The sequence below is a fragment of the Bacillus rossius genome (assembly GCF_032445375.1).
Source record: "Bacillus rossius redtenbacheri isolate Brsri chromosome 4 unlocalized genomic scaffold, Brsri_v3 Brsri_v3_scf4_2, whole genome shotgun sequence".
In the NCBI taxonomy this organism is placed as follows: Eukaryota; Metazoa; Arthropoda; class Insecta; order Phasmatodea; family Bacillidae; genus Bacillus; species Bacillus rossius.
Genome location: NW_026962011.1, coordinates 47,112,579 through 47,139,085, shown reverse-complemented (window position 1 = coordinate 47,139,085; position 26,507 = coordinate 47,112,579). Strand labels below are relative to the sequence as shown.

The 26,507-nt window shown below is 36.6% G+C and overlaps 3 protein-coding genes across 8 annotated transcripts; 1 reads left to right on the top strand and 2 right to left on the bottom strand.

Annotated features, from left to right (window-relative positions):
* Positions 1-750: 750 nt before the first annotated feature.
* Positions 751-6,433, bottom strand: LOC134542512 (U5 small nuclear ribonucleoprotein TSSC4). The gene is made up of 3 exons (XM_063386871.1): positions 5,952-6,433; positions 2,409-2,799; positions 751-1,054 (listed from the first exon to the last, which is right to left on the bottom strand). Exons 1-2 carry the CDS (start codon positions 6,251-6,253, stop codon positions 2,421-2,423), a joined length of 681 nt encoding a protein of 226 aa, XP_063242941.1. The 5' UTR covers positions 6,254-6,433; the 3' UTR covers positions 751-1,054; positions 2,409-2,420.
* Positions 6,434-6,488: 55 nt separating this feature from the next.
* Positions 6,489-13,421, top strand: LOC134542513 (Fanconi anemia core complex-associated protein 24-like). Of its 2 annotated transcripts, XM_063386872.1 has the most exons (5): positions 6,491-6,860; positions 7,985-8,121; positions 9,982-10,134; positions 12,451-12,853; positions 13,302-13,421. In XM_063386872.1, the coding sequence occupies exons 1-4, from the start codon at positions 6,764-6,766 to the stop codon at positions 12,694-12,696; spliced, it is 633 nt and encodes a 210-aa protein (XP_063242942.1). In that variant the 5' UTR covers positions 6,491-6,763; the 3' UTR covers positions 12,697-12,853; positions 13,302-13,421. The 2 variants fall into 2 exon arrangements, with proteins under 2 accessions (XP_063242943.1, XP_063242942.1); XM_063386873.1 differs by having other exon boundaries at positions 6,489-8,121.
* Positions 13,070-25,306, bottom strand: LOC134542511 (purine nucleoside phosphorylase-like). Of its 5 annotated transcripts, none has more exons than XM_063386868.1 (7): positions 24,927-25,015; positions 20,361-20,539; positions 19,718-19,812; positions 17,637-17,815; positions 17,356-17,531; positions 15,297-15,487; positions 13,070-13,554 (listed from the first exon to the last, which is right to left on the bottom strand). In XM_063386868.1, exons 2-7 carry the CDS (start codon positions 20,408-20,410, stop codon positions 13,274-13,276), a joined length of 972 nt encoding a protein of 323 aa, XP_063242938.1. In that variant the 5' UTR covers positions 20,411-20,539; positions 24,927-25,015; the 3' UTR covers positions 13,070-13,273. The 5 variants fall into 5 exon arrangements, with proteins under 5 accessions (XP_063242938.1, XP_063242937.1, XP_063242936.1 ...); XM_063386867.1 differs by lacking the exon at positions 24,927-25,015 and adding an exon at positions 24,633-24,888; XM_063386866.1 differs by lacking the exon at positions 20,361-20,539 and having other exon boundaries at positions 24,927-25,306.
* Between the last annotated feature and the right edge of the window lie 1,201 nt (positions 25,307-26,507).

Here is a 26,507-nt window from a genome sequence, read left to right as displayed (position 1 = left end):
TTAAATTTGTAAAAATAATAGCTTTTGTATAAGTGATGGTTTAGAACCGTGCACAAGAGTTGGAATCATTTGTCTGATTTTAGTTAAAATTTTATTCCAATTTTCTATTAGAAAAATAGGATCCATATTTGAAAGCCATCCAAAATATAAAAAAATAATTCAAACACATTAGAAGTGTCCCGGGGCACAATGACCTAGGGCCAGAAGGTTTTTAAGTTCATGTAAAATGATCTAGAAAATATAGATAAAACATCACAGTCTGATCTAATCCCACCTGACTTTTCCTTTTGAAAAGCTAGACACTGCCATTGCCAGAAACTTGAATTACTGAACAGGGTTGTTTTTTTTTCGCATTTTCCCAAAATATTGTTTTTTTGGCACTTAAATCACTTTTCCCTGGATGCTTCATTTAAGAAACTATGTATTTTCTTCCAGTTGATGGCACATTTAACTGATTTAAAAAAAAAATTGTTCCTGATCAGCAGAGAAAGTTATAAACAAGTCATGCACAAGCTTTCTAAAAGTGGTCAAACATGATGCAAAGTCCAAAATGTAAAATACCAAAATCCAGAAAACTGAAAAGTGCTCACAGTGTCAGTGGCAAACATGAGTTTCAATATTTTGGTGGCAGGTAATTGTTGAACAACTACATGATTTCAAAAACTACATAACTTGGGCACTAGTAAAAATTTTTAAAATGAATTTTCATTAACAAATAGTTTAGTAAACACAAAATATCACAATCACACAAACCGTTTAAAACAAATATATTTTACACATATGACAATAGTAAATACACATTTTAAACAAATCAAACATAGTTGCAACCAAACTGGATATTATAATATGAAATTCACAACCAGCTGGTTGTTACAAAAAAAAATTTATGGGCATCAAACATGAGATGTCAATAATCATTCATTCAACATTCAAAGAAAACATTCAAACTACCGTCAATCTTTATTTAGGTGCAGTGATTCATGATATAAAATATCTTCAATACTCTTCAATTTGAATTTGTATTTAAATATGTAATCCCAAATGAAGAGATCTCCTGAAACAAACATAAGCACACATCATTAGTAATTTTTATTTACTAGGATCATTTTTTTTTCCTAATATTAATTCAGTGTTATTTGGTGTTATAGTGGGGTACACAAATCCAGCCATTGGTGCCTAAAACAAGAGAAGAAAAAAAAAACTTAAAACAGCAAACCTGCATTAATATAAACAGAATATTTGTGTTGTTGTTTTTAATTTTTATAAATTCTGTTTTGTATTACTTATTCCACCAAAATAGTTTAATTTGGACATGCTGCATTTTTTACGATAAACTGATTTGTTAATGAGTTTGTCTAAAACAGGTAAATTCGGAACCATCAAAAAATTGATCAGCGAGCAGTCTTAGTTTAAACGTGATTCAATAAAAAACCATGATGAAACAAATAAATTATTTTTTGACTGATCCATCCACTTTGGTATAATCTTTTTAAAGAAATAATTACATTCCCTTTATTTCAAACATTAAAAGACTACTTTCACGTGACTTGAATTACGTTTCCGTTAAAAGCTGCTGCTTAAGTTTCACGATTTAACTTGCATTTTGGTACCTTTATGGGTTAGTGATATGCTTTCGGTGTTATTTCTGTTTTATCATATAATCCTGTTTCTATCCATAGCAGGAGCACATACAGGAGGGTGGAAGAGGGGGGGGATATCACCTCTTTACAATCCTAAAAAAAATCTATTATATTCCTACCAACAAAAGGAACAAATTTGAAAGAAAACAGAGGGCAGAGTGTTCTCCCCTTCCCCCCCCCTTTCCCCAAAAAAAAAAAATTCTGCATATCTCTGATACATTTGGGGATGTAATTAAAAATTAAATCAATTTTTATTGGAAAACTGCCATATTAACGACATCATGGGTCAGTGGCATGCCCAGGATTTTGCTCTGGGGGGGGGGGGGGGGTCAGGCAGAAGGCTAGGGCCTTTCCGGGGGGCCTGGGAGGTATGGAATACCCCCCAGCTAGGCGAGAGGTCTGGGGGACCTCCCCCGGGAAAATTTTGAAAAATACGTGTTCAATATTGCTGATTTAGGCTATCTAAAAATACTGGCCGTAACTTCATAAAAGTCAGTTTTATGAAGTCAGTTTACTCCAACATTCTTTAATTGTGAGTATTGGAAATATTTTTAGTTTAGTTACGCTAAAAATGGAAAGTGAACTAAGTTTAATTAAACATTTATGCTTGTGTCATTGAATTTATTTTAATATCATACTAAATATTTATTTTTTTCATTTTATGAATTTAATATTAAAAATTTTTAGCCCTGGGGGGGGGTCCGGTCCCGCTCGTCCCCCCCCCCCCCCCAGGAACGCCCCTGTGACATGGGTTGCTGATAAACCTACCATGTCGGTCCGCTACTCAGGATCGTCCTCAAACTGAAGGTGTTGCAGCTTAATCTCCTTGGACTTGTCGTACTTGGAGGCGGGCTGAGCCCCCCGCGACTTCCTCTCCTTCTTGTCGCGCCCCACGACGTACTCCGGCATCACCAGCTTGCTGCTCTTGAACACGGCCCTGTCGGCGGGCCCCTCGCAGCCGGGGGCGTCGCCCCCCCTCTGCGCGGGGCGCTTGAAGACGACGGGGGCAGGCCCCGGCGGGTCGCAGTCCATCATGTCGCCCCCCGCCAGGAGCTCCTTCCTCAGCTCCAGCTCGCGCAGGAAGGAGAGCGCGGCGGCCGTGTTGCTCTGGTCGGACATGTCCTCTTGCGACACGTCGCCCAGACTGTACCTCACCCACCTGCACAGGAGCTCACCGTGGAACACACCTGAATAACATCCCAAAAACTGTTCATGAGAGCTATCAACGTTTTTGATCACACATCCAAATGTGTGTCCGTAAATTCTGTCTTCCCCCTCCTTTTCCGTTTTTTTTTTTTTGACGTGATAACGTCTTACAAATCGACGAACGCCGGCTGCACGCACGAGGAAAGCATGACCCATTGTCACGTTCCGCCTGAGCCGGGCGTGCAAAAGCGAGAGCGCGGAACAAGCGATAGAGAGGCACGATCTGCCTAAGCGTTCGGCTTGTGACGCATCTATCGCCCTTCCACTCACGTTATCACGTAAAATTAAATTATCGTCCATAAACCGACTTTACAGACAACCCCCTTTTTTTAATTGCAAATCTACGCCACTCTACTTTCCGAAGCACGTGTTGCAAGCATGGAATGCACACTCCTGAAGCTATAGTGTTTTTTTAATTATCTAGGAAAGGGGTTGAACTGAAAAAATATATATATATATGATTTTATTTACTGTCCTTTTTTAATCAGATTACAAAACGGTAAAGCTATGATTGTATTATTTCATTAGGTACCTGAGATATTATTTCCGACATGTTGAATACTTGCAACAAGACGTTCGCATGTCGCAGGAAATGTTGATATGATGAGTGATTGTAAGTCATAGAAAAAGTGAGTTAATTTAAAAATAATTTTTAATTAGTAGAGTTGGCAAATTCTTTGATATCACTAATATGTTTCAGAGGTTAGAATTTTGCACATGTTACTAATTCTAGCAAAAAAAGAAAGGTTTTGTTGGGTTAGGTAAGCTAAAATTAAAAAAGGTGTGCTACTTATGTATGCGCATTATAAGTTACACTTCTTTTTTATTTAAGACACCAATCTATTTTAAAATTTACTGTAAAAAAAATTATTTAATTTACTAAAATAAACTAGATAAATTTTAAAGAAAAACAAAAATCAATAAATATGCTGAATGTTTATTCTAATTGATTAATTTGTATTTATTAATTAATTAATAAAGGTATCAGTTAAATGCAAATAAATTATGCATACAGGAACATAACCTCACTTACATTAATACACTTGAAAAAGTTTATAAACAATTTCTACCACTAATATTCACAATAATTTTTTTTTAAATTATATGGACCAATATTTAACGTCAATCACTAAATTTCTGAACACAACTTACACATAGTTCGAACCTGCCACTAGAATTTGCTACCGGAGCAGCTACAAGGACTTTTGAATCATTAGATTTGCAGGCCAAAATGTTACACTATATATATAATATGAAACGTCTCTGATAAAAACAAAAAAGCTTTGAAAAAATACTAAACGCTGCATCAACCTGATTTTGACAAAGAATTTCATTAAAATGCTGCCCACTTTGTTAAAATTCATTAAAAATTGAATGCTATATAGTTTCCGCACATGTTAGATGACTATAAATTATGAAGTATTAAAGGATAGTTGTACTATTATAAAGTGATAAGTTTTATTACCTCAGCGAATTCATTGAAATTCATTTCCTAACAAATGTAATTCATTTAATATTAATTGAAGTAAAAATACAGGATATAGGCATACATAGTATGAAATAAGCAATCCCATGGACTGAGATATGAATTTAATAATTTTATAGCAATGCGATAAACAAATAAAATGTCTCTCTCTCTCTCTCTCTCTCTCTAAACATATGTGTGTGTGTGTGTGTATATTTATTTATTTTTTTTTGCTTAAAGCACACTTTGCACAATCCATTAATCTGTAATTTTAAAAAAATAAAACAATTTTATACTTCCGAATTCTGAACCATGTTCTTTTAACTTATTAATCACGCACTATAACCACTGCACTACGAAACCTGACAGAAGATTGTAAGGAAATTATTTATTATGCATTATGTAATACCAGTATCCTTGGGTTTTTTAAAACTTGAAATAACTCTTTAATATAACTATTTTAGTTTACCATACATATTCCAGGGTAGTTTCACTATCATAGTTTCATTTCGCACACCAATATGTTTGGTATGTTCCCTAATTTTTATGAAGTGACTATATGTGGGTTTATGTTCATATAGGTGGGTCTGCCATCTTTTCGTGAAAATTTTGTTGCATGGTGCACACTTATCTTAAAAATTAACTCGCATCATTTTTTCATAATGCACCTAAAGATGGTTAACTTCAAAAAAGTACTTAACACATATATAATATATAATTCATACATAATTAATGTTCCTCACCCAAACCAAACAACCATTCACACCTTTCAACTGTATTTTAAATATACCTGTCCTAACCATCAAAACAATAAACTACTGCTAAACTACTTAAAATATTGCAATGCAGTTTTATAGGATAATTTAAAAATATGTCAGCAAGTAAATAAATGCAATTTTGTGTTTTTATTAGTTAGGTATTTTTTTGGATGTTCCTCTCTCATATAATTACCTAAGTTTGTTTTTGGAAGCAAGTAAGCTAATGTTTATAATAATCCATTCAAAGGTGCATTTGTAAATTCTGACTACCTCACATGTTTTAAAATACAAATTTTCACCATTCTGTTTCCCGAGGCGCGAGTGGTGTGTGCGTGAATTACACGCCCATCCACATGCAGAATTTCAACTTTTATTTTAAATAATGAACTCAACAACAAGCACCACAGGTAATTCTACCCTGAGTCCTCGTGCTTTGGGAAGCAAAGTGGCACCTATTTACGATTCAAAGGAAAGCTAAAAGTCACAACTTAAAAGCATGATTCTATAAGCAGTATTATTCCGTATCACGTATCCAAGTTTATCCCTTGATCCTGATGGCACTGATCCAGTGGTACATGATGCTTGCTGTTTTTATTTAGTATGTTGAAAGATCCTGGACATAACGAAAACTTGAATATAAGAATACAAATCATGTGAGGTCTTGTGAAAATTTTTTTTTGTTTTGTATTCATTTTGCGTTTATATTTCCATGTTATATCACACAATATTATGTCCAGGATCTTTCGACGTACTTAAGAACTACGTACAGCAAGCATCATGTACCACAGGATCAATGTATAGAGGACCATGCCATCAGGATGAAAGGGTAAACTTGGTTACGGGATATGGAACTTTAACCTAATGCGATATATCCGCAGTTACCTGTGCGGGTTGCGGTGGTGGTCGGGCACGTCGTCCCGGGCCCTGGCCCTCGGTGGCGGGTCGCCGGGCTCCTTGAAGATGCTCTCCTTGCCGCGGAACGGCTTCGTCTCCGCGCGGCGCCGCTTGCGCGACGGGCGCGACGCCTCACCGACCGCCGGCTCGCCGCCCGCGTTCAGCGACGAGTCCCGCCGCCCGTTCTTCTCGCTCTCCGCCGCGGCCAGGCAATCCAGCAGGCGCTTCTCCCTGTCCGCGAACCCCGTGTCGCCGCCCTTGACGAAGAACGTCGCGCTGGTGTTCAACATCTCTGCCGCTTCCTGACCACCGCCCAAATACTTAGCTCATGTCACAAACAAACACAAATAACTAAAGTCTATCAATGTCCTCTGGTTCATCCAGCTGACAGCTTTATTTACAAAATACAGTTCGTTTATTAGTCGACTGTCTACGCTCTACGGTCAAAACAGTTGCACCAACAATACAAAATAAAGTAAATATTAGTGCAACTAGTACGTCGAATGACTACAAAAATTTCTTTGTACAGGATTTTCAGATTTAATGCCGTAATATTTTTGAAATAATTTAATTGTTTATATATTTCAATTTATTTTTATACATACAAGAAGATAGATTTTTAGCTAACGGCTTGATGTCACGTGTTGTGGTGTAACGCCGTGTAACCAAATATCTGGTGTAACGTAACAAACAGAAGGAATGATTATATGCTCATTGAAAAGAATTGATCGAACTGAGTTTAGTACTGCGACAAATATAGAATATAAATAATGTGAAGTGTTTATCATTTTGCATTAATTATGTTTATTACGCCACAGAAAGGTATCAGATCTGTTCCAGGACACATCCTTGTCAATATTAAGTGGAAAGGTACAAAACTTGGTAAAGATTTGAAAAGTAAGTCCATTTTGTTGTGTTATTCTGTATGTTGCCTTGTAATCAATTTTACTTGTATTTTAACAATCTTTTTGTTTTGAACTAGCGAGAGTTGTCTAAATCACGATACAGTAACAATAGGTACTGATGATGACCTCACCAAGATGGTATCTTACGTCAGTACCATTTATTTATTTCCCTACTTATTAAGCTCAGTGAAAATATGAAAATTTTGAGCCCTCGTTACTCTTGAACAGATCACACTGTAACACATGAAGAAAGCACGGATTGCCTAAATGTATATCCGCCACTATCAGTGGTTGCCTGTTTGACTTCAATCATTTAAAATGCTATTTTAAATGGAAACAGTAGTCTTATAAATTGAAAGAACAAATTATTGGATTAAAGGGTGGTACAATAGAACATCAACTGTCCAAAATATTTCGGAACTGGCGGTATTTGTATAATGGATTTTTCGGATCACCGTTCTGTGTATCACACATCTTGCCAATATGTACCTTACATAAAGTAGTACTAGTACATTAAAGTAAGCCTACAATTTAGGAAAAGAAGTCCAAAGTTGACTTTTGCTTCAGATCTAAACTGCAAGCGAAGGGTCATGTTTGCCGGTTGGCAGGAAAGGAGAAAGTGCTGCTGTGCCCACTAGCGGAACTTCATGGCACACAAATTTTAATTTGCAGACTGAAATGTTTTCGGTTTACAAATATTTCAGTTGATCTGTATTAAGATAATCAATACTGTAATATAGTAAAGTTATTATGCATATCCATTATCTTACAGTAATACTTCACAATACCTACTATTTCTTAAAGTCGGTTGTCAAAAATATATTAAACTCCAATTAATGTGTTTGTTTTAAACACAGTTTTAAACGAATTTAGTATCTTAATTATCTTTATTGATGTTCACTTGCACTTAACGTCATTCCTTAAAATGTATATCATTTACCTCCTCTGTGCCTGTATTATTCCAACACATTCCTCTCATATCACAATTTCCCATATTTAAAACAAATTGTGTATGTAATTTCTTCGTCACTGCATAATGGTTTTAGTTGGTTAGCGTCGCCAACCAGTGGGACTTTACTGGCCTGTATTTTAATGTAATCTGTTGAATGATTGTAGGAAGTGCACAAGTAGTTTTCAGCAACGGCATGGGCGTTGTGGACTTCTGTGTGAATGACGACCGTTGCATATTGTATTTCACAGAGGCCGAACTGGTCACTGACTTCTGTAGCAAGAAAATTGATAAGTTCCATGAGGTAAGAAGACAATTTTATAAATTTTTTTTTTTGTCTGTCATAACTAAGTTTTCCAGAACTTTATTAAAAAAGAATGTCACAAATTGTGTGTAGTGATTTTTTTTTCTTCTTCATAGTTTGGTTAACATGAAATGCCTCTCTACCTAGATATTAATCCAGTACTGAGTTGGATTTTTGTTTGTTGATTTTTCATGTGTGGTTCTGCCACCTCTCACAATATCACTTTCAAACAAACACCACACTGTGCATTTCTAAGAAAAGAACATTTCTGCAGTACTGTATATAAAAGTACAAAAAAGTTATTCAAAGTTTTTGTTTCAGAGTATTTAACACGAAACACTGACACATCTAACATTGCAATACAGTAACTTTTTCATAATTTTTCAAATGCCGTAGGTATTCTTTTTTCCGCTTGCACAATATGGTTTTTGTTTGAACGCTAAAGTGGCTAAATAATGCAAATGAGTATTAAACATTTGAAAACATATTTTCAGTGCATGACTGGGTCTTTGGATCGGCAGGACCATTAAGCCTTTCGCACTGTTATTATGCATACAGAAATATTTTGTTCTAAATTGTACTCTTAACTGAAGTCAATGTTGCACAGTCCAATTCTGTTTGGTGTTTAGCATAGATTCAACATGGGTTTTACACTTCAGTCGACTTTTTCAAGTGGAAAGGTTTACCATGGGCAGTTATCTCACTGACAAGTACTTAACTTACTAAAACCATTACTTTTTCCAAATTTTTAAAAGATACTGACCATAACTGAATTTTATTTTAAAACATTGAATTTGTTTAGTACATAGACTATGATTAAAACCTTTGAAAGGGTGTCCACATTCTGAAAATAAGAGAAAAGTCAAGAGAAGTTGAAATTGGTCAGAGAAAGTCAGGGAATTTAGTTTATAACCTCAGTGTTAGTCATTTGAGGAAGAAATCATGATCCAGTATGCTCGTACCCAGACTTTGAACACATTTATTTTCCAGGTGGTGTTTTAGTACATAGTCATACACTGTAAAAGGACGTATGAACAATTACAACTATGTATAGGGATAATGGAAGCTGCAGTATCTTTATTTCTTTCAAATTGCAAACTAAGTGAATTATTTTTTTAAATATGTCAAGAAAATTTTTAATTTTGGTCATGGAAAAGTTAGGGAAATTTTTCTACAGATTCTTGTGGCCAACCTGAATAAGATAATTATCTAGCAAATAGTATATTATGATATTGTAATCATAATTGATTACTTATGTGTTAAAATTAATTCAGTTAATCTCTATCTTCACATTCATTGTACCAATTTTGTTACACAGCATGCATTGACAGTCAAGTACAGTAAATATATTTGGCTTCAAAGAGGAGTCTCGTTTGGTGAAGAGAAAACTGGATCCAATTATCAGCAATATTTGTTGTAAGTTGGAAGCTAAGCACGTTTGACTCCGACCCTTGTTAGTGCATACACATATACTGTATGTGTAATATATTCAGAAGTGTATGGAAAAAAAAATGCATAAGTAATTGATTAAACTAACTAGTACAAACTACAATAAAGCAATATTTAGTTCTTACTTGATATTTTTATTTTTGAATTTTGTCACCAGTTCTGGATGAATTTTCAGTGGGATGGCTGTATGGTTGCACTAGTATTGCACACTGGCTCTGCAGAATCGCATGTGACTTTTGATGGCCTAATTTTCAGTTATCCTTTCTTACAATCAGATGATTGTAATAATGATGTGAACTGAAGACAATTTTTGTTGCCTGTAGAGAATTGTATTTATAAATATAACCATACCACTTTGTGAACAACCTTCCACTTTTGAGGTGTGTTAATTGATTTTTTTTTCCTCTGCAGTTCAAGACTGATGACAAGTTGGTGATTGCCATAAGGAATTCTATGACGTCTGAGGCATTCTCAAACCTTCAAAAATACGCGGTCATCAAGTTAGAAATGGCTCTCCTGCCGGTATCATCTAGCTCGGAACTACCAACACTTTTAAGCCAGTTGGTAATGTCTCAACGCCTTCAATTTGCTAGAATAATTTCCTGCAGTAGAATTGCAGTTGTGGCTAGAGCACATCACATGCTTTTGTACACTGTTGCTAGTTTAAATAAATTTTAGAAATTCCTCGCAGTCATTTTAGAAGAGCACTATTGTGTATAGTTGAGTTGACAAAAAAAATGTACAACAGGACTACAAAAACTTATGAAAATCCACAAAAAAAATATGTATGGCACAGCAGAGCACATAGTAGTCAAATAACGATAGAACAAATGGTAGAAACAAGATCAAAAAATAGGTACATCACAAATATAAACATTATAAAGTAGGATGATAAATCATTGTCAGCAAAATAAGACAGATAACCACAAATAAACTGAGATTTTTGTATAATGTGGTACTTTTGATGTTTAATTTTTTTATATTTTTTTGACCACAATCACCATTTATTTGGTTGTTTTCCTTCTTCCAATACTATTTTGTTGATAAGGATTTATCATCATAAACTTTAACTGTAAATGTAGGTGAATTATTTTTGTGCTCATTTCTGCCATTTGTACTATTGCCAATAATTTCATATTATTGTCTAAATTAATAATTTGCTAAATAGACAAAACTGATACACAGCATTAGGGTGGAACCTCCCCTTTAGGTACATTTAATACCCTCACCGTAAACATGTATGTATATAGCAACAAAGTAACTGCAGTATGTGACTGACTTATAACACTTTGTGATCAGTTCATACATGTTTATATATGATGAATTGCGATAAAACAAAAATAACACCGAAATGCAACTAAAATCATGAAAGTGATCAGCATGTTAACATAACCTTCTCGAGTCATTAATATGTAATCTTTTAATATGTTAAATTCAATTAATGGCATTAATGTGTATGAATCAAATTGACTTAAAAAATTAATTTTAATTTGTATGATCTTGCATTTCTAACTCCTTTTTACATTACTAATGTTGGTACTTTTTTAGCATACAAATGTTTGGTATTTTATTTTAATTGTTCTGTGTCATTCCATTCTGGACATGTTTATTACAAATTATTTTACTATTTAGCTATACATCATGTATCATTGTCAAACCTAAAATTTTGGTGAAGTAAGTACAGTAGAACCCCTGTTATACACTTTTCAACGGAGGGCACAAAAATGGTGTATGATGCGGGAAAGTGTATGAAAAGGGAATGGTCATTAATGAAATTTTTTTTCCAATCCAGCATACCAGCACAGTGCCAGATTAAAAATAAATATATATGTGTAAATAATTGCATTATATTAATGAAAGATATGAATTCATCATTATATTATACATATAATAAAACCACCAGAAATGTAAAATACAGTCCATAAACCATAATCAAGTAAAGCAGTCCTTTCTTGGAAGGGGGGGAAAGTCACCAAGACTAAATTAGAAATTAAAAAAATTAGGCTATTGTAAAAAAAAAATCAGAAATGTTTGCTTGTTTATTACATTTTACAAACAACTTTATGCAACAGAACAATTTTCAATAAAATTTTAACTTGAGAAACGTAAAATACAAAACAATCCAATTGTAAAAAAAAAAAATAGCAAACGGGTATATTCAGTTCAAAGATAAATGACTGCACAAAATATGAGATCCGTGCCTTGGTAAAGCACGTGCACCATTTTCATGATCATTTCTTGTTTGCGCCACTAGTCTCGCTTGGTGCTGGCATAGATGCTACTAGCGAAGTGCACAGTTTTCCTGATACTATCCATATCTATGGTGCGATAGTTATTTTCTTACGTTTGCAAATGTAAACAATGATCGTTTTTCAAAATAAAAGCATTAAAACGGAGTTTATAAGGAGGAATATAAAAAAAAAAATTGTGAATTTTAGGACTTTTCCGCTTTGTAAAAACGTATGAAACGGGAAATTAATGGTTTTATAAGTGTATGTTCCGGGAAATTAAACCATTGTAAATATAGTACTTTCGGCGGGACCGAAATTAATCGGCGTATGACACGGGAAAATGTATAAAACGGGAATGTATCATCGAGGTTCTACTGTATAGGAAACATTTTTGTGCAATATTTGTTCAATAATATCCTATCTTTATAAATAAACAGACTTTCTATAAGAAAAGTGAAATCTCCAGTTTTGAAAATGAAACTGATCTAAAGATAATGCCATGAAATCTGGACTCTAGTAATCATTTCAAAAAGCTGATGTTAAAAGCATTCCTAAAAAAATCTCAGCATAAACAGTCCACTAAAATTAATGACTGCAGTGGTTCAGAGCCCACTAATCTACAGCTGACTTGTATAAATTATTGTTGAAGGCTTCCATGGACTCCAAGTCGTCGAACCCGTTCCAGTCCCGAGCGAAGACGGGAGAGCAGGAGAGCGACATTCAGCTGAACTTGGTGGCCCAGATTCCATCCGTGGGGCCCAAAAAAGCAGCGGACTTGCTCAAGTCCTTTGGGAACATACGGAACATAGCCGCGCAGTCCAAGGACTCGCTGGCCAGCGTAGTGGGGAAAAACGGTGCTGCTAAAGTACTGGAGTACTTCAACGAGTGCAAGTGATGCACAAATGTTTGAAAAGAAAAAAATAACACCTGAACGTGGATACGTGGTGCAGAGAATAAATGCTGTTGACCTCGGGCAGGTGTCCGAGTGCATTATAGCATAAAGCTCCAGACGCACTCATTCCAGTCCTGTTCATCATTTTAAAAATTTTAAGGTAAAATATACTATATCATTATCATAATGAAATTGTTATTTTGTTAGCTAAAACAATTGTTTTTGGAAGGCCTGACTAAACAGATTCCTTTTGTGAAACTTAAACATAGAACTGATGATGATGAAAGAAAACAATTACGTATGTACGTTTAGCACACATCATAGATTGCATTTAATTTATGGAGAAAAACATCTGAAATGAGTAACTAAACCGTGATGAACTTTATATTTATTTATTTTCTGAGATAATATTGAATATGTTATTTCTTATTGCTATTACACTGAATTTTTATATATATATATATAGAAAATAACTGAAAATGTTCTGGCAGTGGTTCTTATCTAATGGTGCTGACGATTTACAAGTAATCGTGAAGCAGAGTTCGAGTCTCGTATTCCTGGAATCCCTCGTCAGGAACACCTAAACAGATTTTTTTTTCTTCTCGCAGGAGCAGGCTCTTTTCGCGGGCATCGCACTGCGCTGCTCTGGCTGCTCTGTCGACCGGCCGATGTGGCGGACCATCCCGGACACAAACGCCGTGAGGACCGGCTCCTGCCGCCTGGCGCTCTGCAGGACCTCCGTGTGGTCCGGCTGGTCCAGGCTCTCGTAGTCCATCACGCACACGTTCGTCACCAGGCTGAACGCGAACACCGCCATCCCGCAGTGCCGCGCCGTCGTCACCTCGTGCACCGTGCTCATTCCTGCGACACACCGGCCATCGCACGGCACTCCCGACCACTGCATTGGAATATATTTAAGGGGCCCCGCACCGTCGGCGGGTGTATTTTTGTTTGTGGGGGCGAAATTATAAGTGTGACGCTCGCTGGTGCTTGCTTCTAGGGAAACTATGAGATTTCTGAGCGGTAACCATAAAATTTTATGGTACAGAAATGAAGATAAAGGTATCATGCGAGTCTGAGTGCTTTTAATCTCTACCATGTGTTTCATGCCTAAAAAATTGTTTTTAATACACTCATTTTAAGCAATTTCAACTCTTATAAAAATACAGTTTAAATCCAAATTACAAAAACAGAAATACTCATTCACTCTGGGTGTATTCTTAAATGCTTTTCATAATGATATCTTGAGCAGTTTTAAATTGCGTGGGTTTTTTTTTTTTTTTTTTTCCTGGCGCTCTGCACACCAAATGTGTGCCCGAGTAGACGGGGCCCTTAACTTGGCAACTGGTTACATGTTTTCTGAACATTTTCCAATCATGGTTATTTCTCGTTCAAATATTTTCAGAATGACGTATCTTCCATGCTTGCTAGAGATTGGCTAGTTTAACATCAGCAAGCCATAGCTTGAAATATGGAAGAATGTGATTTCATGGCACAGCAGTAAAATCAATAGATAAATTGAATATATTTACTTATTTGTTTTATTAGAGAATTGCAATACAAAACAGTTATGTGGTATGATAGCTTTTAAGCATGTAATTGAAAACCCATCCTAATAAATTATTTAATACGATCATTGTGATTGATTTGAGCTGTAAAAAGTAACCTAAAGCTGTCTTCTCAATGAAGTAAATATTTTTTTTTTTTCAAATATGGCTACCTGAGTATATTCACGTAGACTAGTTCAGCTGTGCTGTGAGGAGAGGTTTGTCCTTAACAGAAGTTAGCAGCCGAAAATTGTGAGAACGTAAAATAAACCAAACAAATCATATCAAAGTGAAATTAAGCTTCTGTGTTTTGTTTTTATAATAATATTTTAAGTTATTTGTTGGTATCACTATTTACCATTATGCACTTTGCCAAAAATGCAGATTTTGGGGATGGTTTGGTCAGGATAACTGAATGTTCCAAAAAACTGGAGGAAAGGGGAAAAAAGGTACAAATGTAATGTTCTGTTATATAAGTATGTACCAGTTGAAAGTGATTATGTTGCTTAATTTTGTTTTTAAAATGTGATTTATAGAGATATTGAATGCTGTTTATTTTGTGACGATAGTATGATGTTCCACACACATATTTAAATGTTAACTTTTTCTCTAACAAAATAGTGTAGTTTTGATAGTGCTACAAGCCACAATTTGCTTGTGTTTCAACTGTACAGTAAAAATAAACAAATATGAAATTTGGAATATTATAAAATGTTCAATATTTTTATTTAAATTGTTTTATTTACAAATTGACCAGTATATGAGTGTTCAATAGTGTATTAAGGTGCATGTTGGTGTTATTTCTGTTTTATTACAATTGATGATAGAGAAAACAAGGTCTGCACAATCATATAAAAAAAAAATTAGATTCATCTACCTCATATACCTCTTGTCAGATCCAGACGGATCTACAGGGTAGATAATGAATTATTGTTGGATACAATGTGTTGATTTGCAAGACCACCTACACCTTATAAATATAATATAGTATTGTCCTCATTTGTGAATGAGCCAAACTTTCAATATATTTTACAAAGTTATACAGGTGTTACTTGCCTATGCAGTCAGCTCCCAATGTTTGCATAAGCTTCACCTCGGCAATTGTCTCAAACTGAGGTCCTCCAAGACATGCGTATACCCCTTCCTTAACCTGGTCTTGAATGCCAAGTTCTTTAGCTATTTCTTTGGCAGTTTTGATGAGGTCTCGATTGTAGGCTCTGTTCATAGCTGGGAAACGCTCGCCAAACCTGAAACATAATAATTATAAATGTTGGTTGTCTCATGTAAATCAGAGCTACTGTCAGACAAGAACCAGGATTAGCTGTATGTGCATAAGACTGCTTGAATTAAAGGCATAATGATGGTTAAGGGATCATTCGTGCAAAGCTCCCTGGACTTACGTCTTAAAACAATTATTAAAAAATTGGCCACAGTGTGCATAAAAATTCATTGTTCAATGCTTTGGCTTGGCAAACCACAGCAGCTAGCTTTAGACTCTTTTTGGAGTCTACATCATGGCCTTTTGTAAGTGTTGCAACATTTGCAGTTTCCTCATGGAATAATATAATTGGCATAAATAATAAGAAAATATATTTCGAAATAGGAATCACAGGAAAAAAAAATTGCCAAATCTAAGATAATGGCTAATGGTCCCCACCAAAAACCCCTCCCCCTGCGCTTTTCTCTTCATCCTCCGCAAACCTAAATAAATTCAATAAGCATATAAAATCAGAGCCAGCATAATGTGGGGATGTCTACATGGTTTAACATATGATATTTAATGTTTAACTGAAAAAAAAATTATTTTGATAAATTTGCCACAAAAAAATACGTATAACAATTTTGTAAGGCAACGATGTACTCTCTATATTCATTAAACAGATCATGTTGCATTAGGCATGTACAGTAAATCCCTGTTAAGAAGTTCCACAAGGTACTTGTGACTTATTAACAAGAAAATATTATTAAAAGGGTAAAATTTCATGTAGTAATAGGTCAAGTACTCAATTGTTTAAACTTATAATGCAGGAAATTTTCTTCTAAGAGGTACTTTTTAAGATGGTTATACTGTACCTGTTTTTGTGTTACCAATAAAAAAAAATAGTAGTATAGTACTGAAAAAATTACTTAGATAGTTGTATTAATTTGGGCTCCTGAATTTTGATAGTGACTTAAGAAGTGACCCCAAAATGTGATGATATGGGGGGGGGGGGGGGGGAATAAATAAGTAACCCCTGTGTATGTTTCAGATACTTCTACGATTTAGTATCAGATTTTCAAGAAAAGAAAAACATCATTTACAGATAAAATATGAGCACAATACTAGAAATCTAAGAGTTTGTCAAGTGCTATTTGTAAAAAGAAACTGCTCATAAATTTTGAGCCTTTTATATATATTAACACCTAATGCTCTGCATATTATATGGTGGCCCAAGTAGATGGGATTGAATGGCAGTCTTAATTTTCTATCGTCTGTTTTCTGATTTACCTTTTGGTGACAACAGATGTTGCCTGGAGAGGTTACCGCTAGTGCAAATAAGAGGACAGAACCGGCAATAAGAGTTTACAGAGCATGGAGCTTAGCAGTGGCGGCTCTAGCGAGTAAGCACCTGCCTATCCAAATTTTTCAAAATTGAAAATTGTAAATAAGACTTTACATAATACTACACAATTCATAATTTTTATTTTGAAAACTATAAGAAAAGTAAATCTTATCTTCATTACACATGACAACACGTTCATTAGACCACACTATTAACATTGTCGTGTGAACTTCTACACATGCCAACATTGATGTACAGGTACACGGAGACAAGATGATGTTCATCATGTTCCGCATCATCTAGCAACGTCACACGCCTTTGAGCAATGTTGCCGAACATGTTGAAAATCACGTGATGCACCTCAATTGTTGCCTAGTGAATACATGTTTTAAGAAGCAGTTACATTGCACTACACAGTCTTTGAGGCTACCACTGAAAATGGTGAACTGTCCTTCTGATAGGTTCCCTTCGCTTTCACTCCATCAAAGGGTTACCTCATCTTGCATGTCTCCTGTGATAGCACAGTCCAGCAAACACAGAAATGGTAATGACGGGTATGGAAGTGTACTAACCTCTCTTCGTTTGGTCCCCTCAGAGGGCTGTGCCCTGTAAGCCCCAACATGTTAATGTGGTCCTTCATAATCATGATGTTTCCTACCGTCAGGTCCCGGCGCACGCTGCCGGCTGCATTTGATGCTATCAGGTGTGTCGCCCCCATTAGCTTCATCACTCTTACTGGCATCGCGCACTGTTGGCATCAGAGCAGTGCTTGTGTAGTCGGGAAACAACTTTTCACTGAAACTACACTGTAATGCATTTTTGCAATCACCTCAGTTTTGCCGAGAGTAGTTACCTGAGAAGCAGGGTAGCCCTCGAAGAAATGGAACCGTCCACGCATGCAGACTACAGGCACACCCTCCATCGTGCCAAACACCAGCTCGCCGATGTGTCCCGCCGTTGTGGACCGCGGGAAGTGTGGAATGCTCTCGTACGGGAGTACTGTCCGATCCGTCAGGATATCTGCAACTGGACCTGTCGGAAGATTAAGGAAATTTCGATGCTGCTTTGACTCATTCCCACAAAAAAAACTACAGTAAATCCAAGAAGTTTCTCGAGGTTCTTAGAAATATAGCTTTATTAAGAGGCAAATTTATTAATACAGTAAAATTGTGTAAAAGTTATTTATAGGTTGTTATGCAGAAAATTGTCTTAAGTGGGTCGTCACTACACACAAAAAATGGTAAATAAACTGGTAATAAACAGTATCGTGTGATAACACACTGTGAGAACTATAAGAGGATCACTTTGAATTGCCACTTTGCAAAGGTGTATGAGAAGATCTTGGAAAAGAAGATAAGGATGAACATGGTAGGAAAATGACGTGAAGATCAGCATGGGTTTAGAGAAGGAAGGTCTACCATAGACCAGATTTTTGCCATACAACCAACTGATGGAGAGATTACACGAATTTGGGAAAGATCTAGTAATGATATTTCAGGATGTGGAGAAGGCATATGACAGTGTGAAAAGACTGTGTGTTTGGCAAGCTATGGAAGAAGCTGGATTTAAAATAAAGAAGAGTTAGTAAGTAAAGTGAGGAGTATGCATAAGGGAAAGAGAAGCAGTGTGAGAACTGGAAGAGGGTTGATGAAGTGGTTCAAACAAGGCAGCGGAGTGAAGAAGGGTAGTGGATTATCCCCATTCCTATTTATAATATTGTTGGAGAGAATTATTTGGAAAGTGGAAGAAAAGATTGAAGAAGGAATGAGACCATGCTATTTATTGATGATTTGATGGTGTGGAGAGAAAATGAAGGTAAGTTGCAAGATCAACAACGGCAGGGAGAGAGGAAATGTGGTGAGACTCAGCATTAAAAAGAGTGAAGTGATGGTTATGAAGAGGAACCAAAATGGAGTTTGGAGATGTGTTGAATTAGATGATGTTGAGTTAAAACAGGTAGAAACCTTCAAGTGTCTAATAAGTGTAAGGGAACAAAAATGAAATTGTAAAGAGATAAGTGGATGCATTCTACTGGTGTGTGTGAGATTTGGTATGGAAGAGGGAGGTGGCATTAAAATGCAAACAAGTTTTGTATAATAACCTACTATGAGCCCAAAGTCACGGAGCAGAGACTGTGACTAGATAGATTCTGGTAAGAACAGAGAAATAGGGATTAAGTTTATGAGGAGTATGTTGAAAGTTAGGAAGTGAGACAGGATTAGGAATGAGATGATGCAAGCAAGAGCAGGAGTACAGGACTCGAATGATATCGCTGAAAAAGCAAGAATGAGATGATAAGGCCATGTCCAGAGAATGGGAAGAGAAAGACTGCCTAGGAAAAAATGGATTTGAAGTAAACAGTAAGAAGACTCCAAGGAAGAGATGGAAAGAGCAGATAGTTACAGGAGTGCAGGAGAGAGAAGACTGGAATAAAATTAAAGATGCGGAAGATGGAGGCATTTTACTTTGCTGGCCTGGTTGCCTGACAAGGCTAGAAGCAGTTTATGATGATGATGTGGTGATTACTTTTGAAACTGCAGTAGGCAATAAAAACATCCCTTCTATTGAACTGCCTGTACAAAAAAATTAACAGCATTTTTATAGCTTAGCAAGTTTTCTCTTTCTTTTCGTAGGTGCATCTACGGCTCACATTCACTGGGTTTACCACTTAATCGGGGGGGGGGGGGGGGGTTTGAGAGTTCCGTGGTGTTTTTTCCCCCATACCTACTCCACAAAAATACTGGTACGACCCTTAATATGGATTCCTTTCTTATCCCAAAGTACTGGCTTTTAACTTGCGTAAAGATGTTGGCTAATGCCTTTAGCAAAAGAAAATCAAATAATTTATGAATATAATTAAAAAAATGGCTGAATAAGTTTTGTAATTACATTTTTAACTGCTTCCAAAGTACAGAAAAGTGACTTTGTGCTTACCTATTCCTGTGCCCAAAATTATTCCTATTTTTGGTCTGATCTTCGTCTTTTCTAATAGGTGCTGTGCAATCTCAGTGAGGACTTCGTAAGTGTACCTGCAAAAAAAAAGTGCACTAAGATTGAAAAATTAAGTGGACAGAGTAAAAATGTGCACTAATATTTTTCGGTAGGCTAAATCTTACCTTTGGCCTAATTCTGTGATTGACTCGCAGTTTATGTGGACCCTGGGCCAGTAAGAAACCCTCAACAAAATTAGTACTAAATAATGTTTAACCCAGTTAAGGCCCTAATCAAATGAGCAACCAATGAGTCATCCTAGAGGTTTTTTTAATGTGCAGATTTCTCTAGTTCCCTATTTATACGAAGTCATTGCCACGTTCCTTAGTAATATTGCATCCTCTACCTAGCTCCTATTAGAATAATTATTGTTTTCTTTACTTTTTTGGACAGCTAAGCCTGAAGAGTAGCATTACCTGTTTTTGCAAACAAACAAAAAATATGCTTTTTGTATTTATGATAATGTTAGTTTTGTAAATTTAAGGTACACTCAGTTTTCTAGAAACATTTATAGTTAATACTGTGAGGGAACTTAAATTTGGATTTTATTGTAAGGTAGTCTGGGCGAGCAAGTGTGTGTACTTGCCTCGTCGGCTTTGAGTCCGTTGCCCCTCTGGCAGCTGCCTTGTGAGGCATGTTTGCTATTCAGAAGTTCTGCTTCTGTTGTAGAGGAATCGCGCTGACTTGCAACTTGTGCCGAGCCCACACGGAGGTGACAGGTGGCCACCGGGGTGGTCGTGTGCAGAAGTAACGGGACAGTGTGAACTAAGAACGAGAGCAGTATCATGATTCAGCGAGAGCACAATGTACAGATATGTCAGTTGCATCGAGAAGTGCTTAAGACACACTTTAATAGGAGTGTTGGATATCAACAAATACAGTGGGTTGTTGCATATCCAATAGTTATGATGTACTGCACTCGGGTCGAGCCCCTCCGATTTGAAGCTAGAATAATTATAGGCATGCCACGACCCAATCTGTAAAGTGCAGATCCGTGCAAAGACAATAAATAAAGTGTTTAAATGAACAGAATGAGTAAGTAGTAATACTTAAATATATCTTGGACTTCCTGAACTAAGGCAAATCCTTAATCAAATATCCAGCCCAATAAGATCCTGCCCTTCCCTGCCTTTCCCCGCCTTTCCCCCTTGTCTGGTGGTGTCAGAATCCTGATCGGACCATTACAATTTTTATATCAGAAATTCTTTGGACACTTACATTTAGTGTCAGAAAACTCAAATTAAATCATACTGCGGGAATTACACAATAAAAAAATATATCAAACATTTTTTTAAGTACATTTGCACTGAAATGGAGTCTTCGCGGGATAGCCCAGCCCCTTCTTCCACCCGGAACTCCTCGTTGGTTTTGATTTGGGGGGGGGGGGGGCGGGGGGGGGGGGGACAGTTCAACCTACTTCCTTTGCCAGAACTTCAGATAGTAAAAAAAATGTGCACGTGAAATCCACATGTGACAGAAAAGAAACTTCTTGCCTATTATATTATTAGGTATAGGAAACGTAATTCTCTTTGGCTGAGGTCACAGATAAACAAAAATTATTAAGTATTTGAGCGCTATATTATGCTATTACACAAGTATGCAATTGTGCAAGTGTAAAGATGCAAGTGTGCAAGTATTCTGCATCATTTCTACCTCTCCCCTACTGTCTCCTCCTCTACTGGTTCCCCCACCACATACCTAACTATTCCCCTCATGTGATCTGAATTTTTGTAACACTCAAAAATGATAGCCCCCTCAGTAAAGAAGTTCACGTCAAAAAACTATAGTTTCAATTTTGTCTCATACTCTTTTTACTTCCCATTGCCTTACCAATGTTACAAAAATAAACAGTTTGCAAAACACTTGTCATAAGCCCCTTTTCAATTAAAAGCTGTGTACAATGAAAGATGTTTAATCCTGCATTCTATGGTTCGGAACTGTATGTAATCCATCACCAGTCAAGCTACTTGCACTCAGATTTTTTTTTTGGGTGGACCTACGCTGCCAGTCAGCATAACAGCGCTGCTGGTGTTTTTAGTTCGCTAAGAGATTATTGTCGCTATAGGTTTTAATTTCATTTAAGTGCTTCCTGTTTTATGGCAGGTTATATCTCATATTTCAGGGGGACATTTCCGTAATAATTTTTAAGACCAATGCTCATCTGTAATTTTACTTTCTATACAGCAACTTAGTACAAATTGTTTTAAATACATTACTGTACATTAATTTTTCTACGGTATTCCCGTTAAAACTGTATTAACATTCAATAATCCTGCATGGCAACGTTTATATGTGTGACCACAAAGTAAAACATTGTTATAATTGATTTTGATTACCACGCAAATAAAAGTGTAAAAATTCTTCACTGTAAAATGTGTTTGCATTCACTGGGTTGTACATCTGATTAATCATCCAAACCCTCTCTTTGTTACTGTTTGTTGAATACACAAATGTGTAATGGAACAAAATACCCCTTCCCCCTTATATTAACCCCCCCCTAATATTTATTGAGTGTGCTCGTCACCAGCCGCTGAAGTTAGCTTTCAGTAAACAAATTAAATACAAACAGGTTGGTGTGATAATGTTCATTTACTTTTGCTTTGAAGAAGAATCTGAATAAACATTTATTATATTTTGAAATTACTTGAAAGTCATCTATGTTCATTTTGTGATAACCCTAGGAACATAAAAAAAATGTCATAAAAACATGACACATGATGGAATGAATTCTATGAAATAATTTTTATTGAATTTATTACTCAAAGTATTCAAATGGTCTAAGGATACCTATAATAGTTTCTTCTGTAGCAAAAAAATTGAGCTAATGATTCTAAAAACATCCTGAGGTAGGTACATACTTGAACAATAATTGTTAAAAAACTTCTTTAATGTCAATTTTTATGTTTATATGTATATTACCATCTGACCCTGCTAAAGTTCATTCTAACTAGGGTGTTTTCGATTCAGGCCATGATAATGGGTACAGTTTTTATAAGATAGGGTTTAAGAAGTTTAATATTTTGTTTCCAGATATATTGATGGACATCATTGGCCGTTATTTTCCTTTAGTTCAGTTTACCTAAACACTTCACAAATCTACAAATCTGTTATTTCATTTTACACTGGCAGAGCTAGAAAATTATTTTTTAGGGTGTTGGTTATCATTGAAAATTAACATTTTTAACTAAAATTTAAATTAGTCAAAACATGGCTGCATTTGAAAATTATACAGAGTGAGTACAATAGAAGTATACAAAATCAAAAATTCATAAAATCTAAACGGTACAACATACAGGCTTCGAACCTTATATAGTTCATAGAGAATCTCTGGAAGTTTTTTTAACATATTAAAGGGATTCAATGTGTGCTCCTCTTGTCACACGGTAAACGTCGAGACAATATTCGAACTCATCCCACACCCTGCACAACATATCGGTAGTGATGGACTCTACCGCAACTGCAATTCGCTGTCTTAGCTATGGCAAGGATTGCGGTAGGGGCGGGACAAACACCATGTCTTTGATGTAACCCCACAAGAAAAAATCACAAGGGGTTAGGTCTGGTGATCGTGGTGGCCACCTGCACCACACGTCATCATCAGCACCTGCTCGACCAAGCCATCGCCCAGGCAGATGTGTGTTAAGGTGTTCCCGTCGTACAGCCAGGTGGAAGTGTGGAGGTGCACCATCTTGTTGAAAGATAAAGTTGTCGGAGTCGTCTTGCAATTGAGGCAGCAACCACAAAGAAAGCATGTCGAGGTACGTAGTGCCTGTGACAGTCTTCTCCAAGAAAAAGAAGGGGCAGTAAATCTTCTCCCTCGACACTGCGCAGAAGACATTGACCTTTGGCGAATCTCGTTCATGTGCGATAGTTTCATGGGGGTGTTGTATTCCCCAAACACGAACATTGTGACGATTAACTCTACCGTTTGTGTGAAATGTTGCTTCATTGCTAAAAATTAACCTCTTTGGTAGGTTTTCGTCACTCTCCATTCTTGCCAACATTTCGATGCAGAATTCCGATTGTGCTGCATAATTGGTGGGAGTGAGTGCCTGAACCATCTGCAATCTGTAAGGTTTCATGCTCAAGCATTTACGAAAGATTTTGGAAATTTTTGTTTGTGGGATCTGCAGCTCACGACTTGCGCAACGTGTTGATTTTTGTGGGCTTCGCAGGAATGCAGCTCGAACTCGATCCACAGCTTGCTCTGGCGCAGGAGGGCAACCAGGACTCTGGCTTTTGCAATGCAGCCGTTCTCTTCAAAGTTTTTGTACCAAGTTGATATGGATACTCTGGTGGGTGGTTCTTGACGAAAGTGTGTGCGAAATTCTCGTTGCACAGCGGTTACACACCCCGTTTTTGCTAACTGCAGGACACACCAGCTCTTCTGTTGCGATGTAGGAGCCATTTTCTACGCTAGTACTGTCTGGCGGCGGCAGTCTGCAAAAAATGAAGTGCGTCTATACGTCAAAAAAAACTTCCAGAGATTCTCTATGAACTATATAAGGTTTGAAGCTCGTATGTTGTACCGTTTAGTTTTTATGAATTTTTTATTTTGTATACTTCTTTTGTGCTCACCCTGTATATGTATGCTTGTTGGGTAGGAGACTTAAGATTTGAATACCTAATTATCCATCCCTTATCACGTTATGATAAAGGCGTAAGCCTTTCTGAGATACTATGCGATTTGACCACGCATAAATGTGTGTGTGTGTGTGTGTGTGTGTGTCTCTCTCTCTCTCTCTCTCTATATATATATATATATATAAACAAACTAGTTTAACACCACTCTAATAATTGAATTATTGACGTTGCTCGTCGGCTACTTCATGTCTTGCACGCTAAACACGTTTATTACTGATTGCTCCTCCGCCTGATAAGCCTGTCTTCTGACGACACTCGCTCCGTAAGATAACAATAGCTAAGCCAACAGCTAAGCCCATTGATGTTCCGTCCAACTCCGGCGCATGCGCGGCCAGCTAGGAGCCAAGACCCATTGCAATGATTGTATTCTCGTGGCCCACTGCTAAAGAAACATGTTTATTTCTGTCTCGCAGCGCAGCGTTGCGAGGGAAAGATACAGTATAAACTTAACGCACGCTCAAAAGCAATTTGACTTCGAAAATCATACACAATTAGAACACAAACTTACATGTTTTCGTCTGGTTTTTGTTGCGTTGGATCGCTCCGAATATCATTAGAGGTCATTGTAAGTTTGTTGTGTGACACTACAAGATGAATGTACTGTGCGCCTTCTTAGCATGCACGAATCACAACCACGAACGTGTTACGGTAGTCAAGGGGGACTACAAGAATTCTTGAGATAACATCATGACGTAGCGCAGCGTTGACCTTGTACTATTTAAAAATGTATATAAGTAAATCTTCAAAATTTTTTATCATAAATGAAAAAAATATATATTATTTAATTGGATTTATAACAAACCAGAAATAAGAATACTCCCCCAATTGATTATCAGAATAATTATTGAAAATGAAACGATTGTACATTAAGTATGTCTATACTTTATCAATATTTAAGTAATTGTTTTTTGTTGAGCCTAACACACCATCGAGTAATAAATACTGAAATACATTTTGTATTAAATTATTTGAATGGCAATTGATTAAAAAAATGTAATTAATATAATTATTAAAACTAATTAAATCACAGTTTTAGCGGGAGTTTTATTTTTATATGTCTGGGAAGCTTTCCGATACACATGAACTTTGCTGTCTAATGATTTCAGTAAAATCAAATACTTAGAATTCAAATATCGGACACACTACCCGTTTATCATACAGAAACCAGTGATTATCCTCAACTCTGTGCAAAACATGGAAACCATGGAGTGCCTGGTGATTTGAATAGAACTTTGTTTTGAAAAGTGAAGGAAAATTACAAAATTATTAATGACTAGGAGAAATATTGTTAAAAGTTGACGTCGTACCGTCGAAGGCCACAAAGCCCGGTCTCCACCCGCCGGTATTGGTCCCCGCTGGTGGAACATACCCCTCGTCAAGCCAACACGAGTCAAAGGAAGCACCCTCCCGCAAGTAGCCCTAGCGCCCTGTAACTTAATCAAACATACTCACCTAGCAAGGACTCTAGAAAATTAAGCCCCATTAAACTCATCAGGTATAATTACCCAAAGTTTAGTGCCGGGAATGGTGCGTCTCAGTGTGTGTGATGGGCATCCCAATTCGCTAATGCAAATTCTTTCCCGTGCGGCCTGGGGCCTTAATTAAAGCGGAAAACCACGTGAGTGCATCATTGTCGTAATTAATTATAAAATGTGCAGCGAGGGGAGTGTTTGAATAATAAGCGAACAGTCGCGAACTTGAGGCCCACTTTTGAATGTTTTATCGGCTAATTGTGTGGCCACAAATTCAATAGACACAGAACCAGTTGAGAGTAGCCTTAAATCTAATTAAAACAAGAGTGACATGTAATTAGCACGTAAGGTTTCCAGTTGATATTGTATAAGAATGAATTCGAGATTTTGGCGCGAGGGAACAATGACACTCTCCCCGGTGCCATGTTCCCCCGGCAGTTCTTCGCGGCTCGCGGCCTAGGGCGGACGTGTTCGTCCCGCGGAGTGTCATCACCTTTGTCTCACTGATCGTCATTCTGATATTTTAATAATAATTATATTGTATGCCTTCTAATATTTTATATAAAGACTTAAAAATATACTTGTGTTAAGTGTTATCTCACTTTAAATTTAGCATA

What these genes read in the sequence shown, in the direction of transcription:
- LOC134542511 (XM_063386866.1), bottom strand. Translation starts at nt 24,982, where the DNA reads ATGACCTCTAATGATATTCGGAGCGATCCAACGCAACAAAAACCAGAC. An exon ending in CAAAAACCAGACGAAAACAT is followed by an intron (nt 19,813 to 24,926) that starts GTAAGTTTGTGT and finishes TTTTTTTTGCAG; the next exon opens with GTACACTTACGAAGTCCTCA. An exon ending in ATTGGGAGCTGACTGCATAG is followed by an intron (nt 13,555 to 15,296) that starts GCAAGTAACACC and finishes GGTGTGTCGCAG; the next exon opens with GAATGAGCACGGTGCACGAG.
- LOC134542512 (XM_063386871.1), bottom strand. Translation starts at nt 6,253, where the DNA reads ATGTTGAACACCAGCGCGACGTTCTTCGTCAAGGGCGGCGACACGGGG. An exon ending in CACCACCGCAACCCGCACAG is followed by an intron (nt 2,800 to 5,951) that starts GTAACTGCGGAT and finishes GCTCCTGTGCAG; the next exon opens with GTGGGTGAGGTACAGTCTGG.
- LOC134542513 (XM_063386872.1), top strand. Translation starts at nt 6,764, where the DNA reads ATGTTTATTACGCCACAGAAAGGTATCAGATCTGTTCCAGGACACATC. An exon ending in ACTTGGTAAAGATTTGAAAA is followed by an intron (nt 6,861 to 7,984) that starts GTAAGTCCATTT and finishes GAATGATTGTAG; the next exon opens with GAAGTGCACAAGTAGTTTTC. An exon ending in AAATTGATAAGTTCCATGAG is followed by an intron (nt 8,122 to 9,981) that starts GTAAGAAGACAA and finishes TTTCCTCTGCAG; the next exon opens with TTCAAGACTGATGACAAGTT.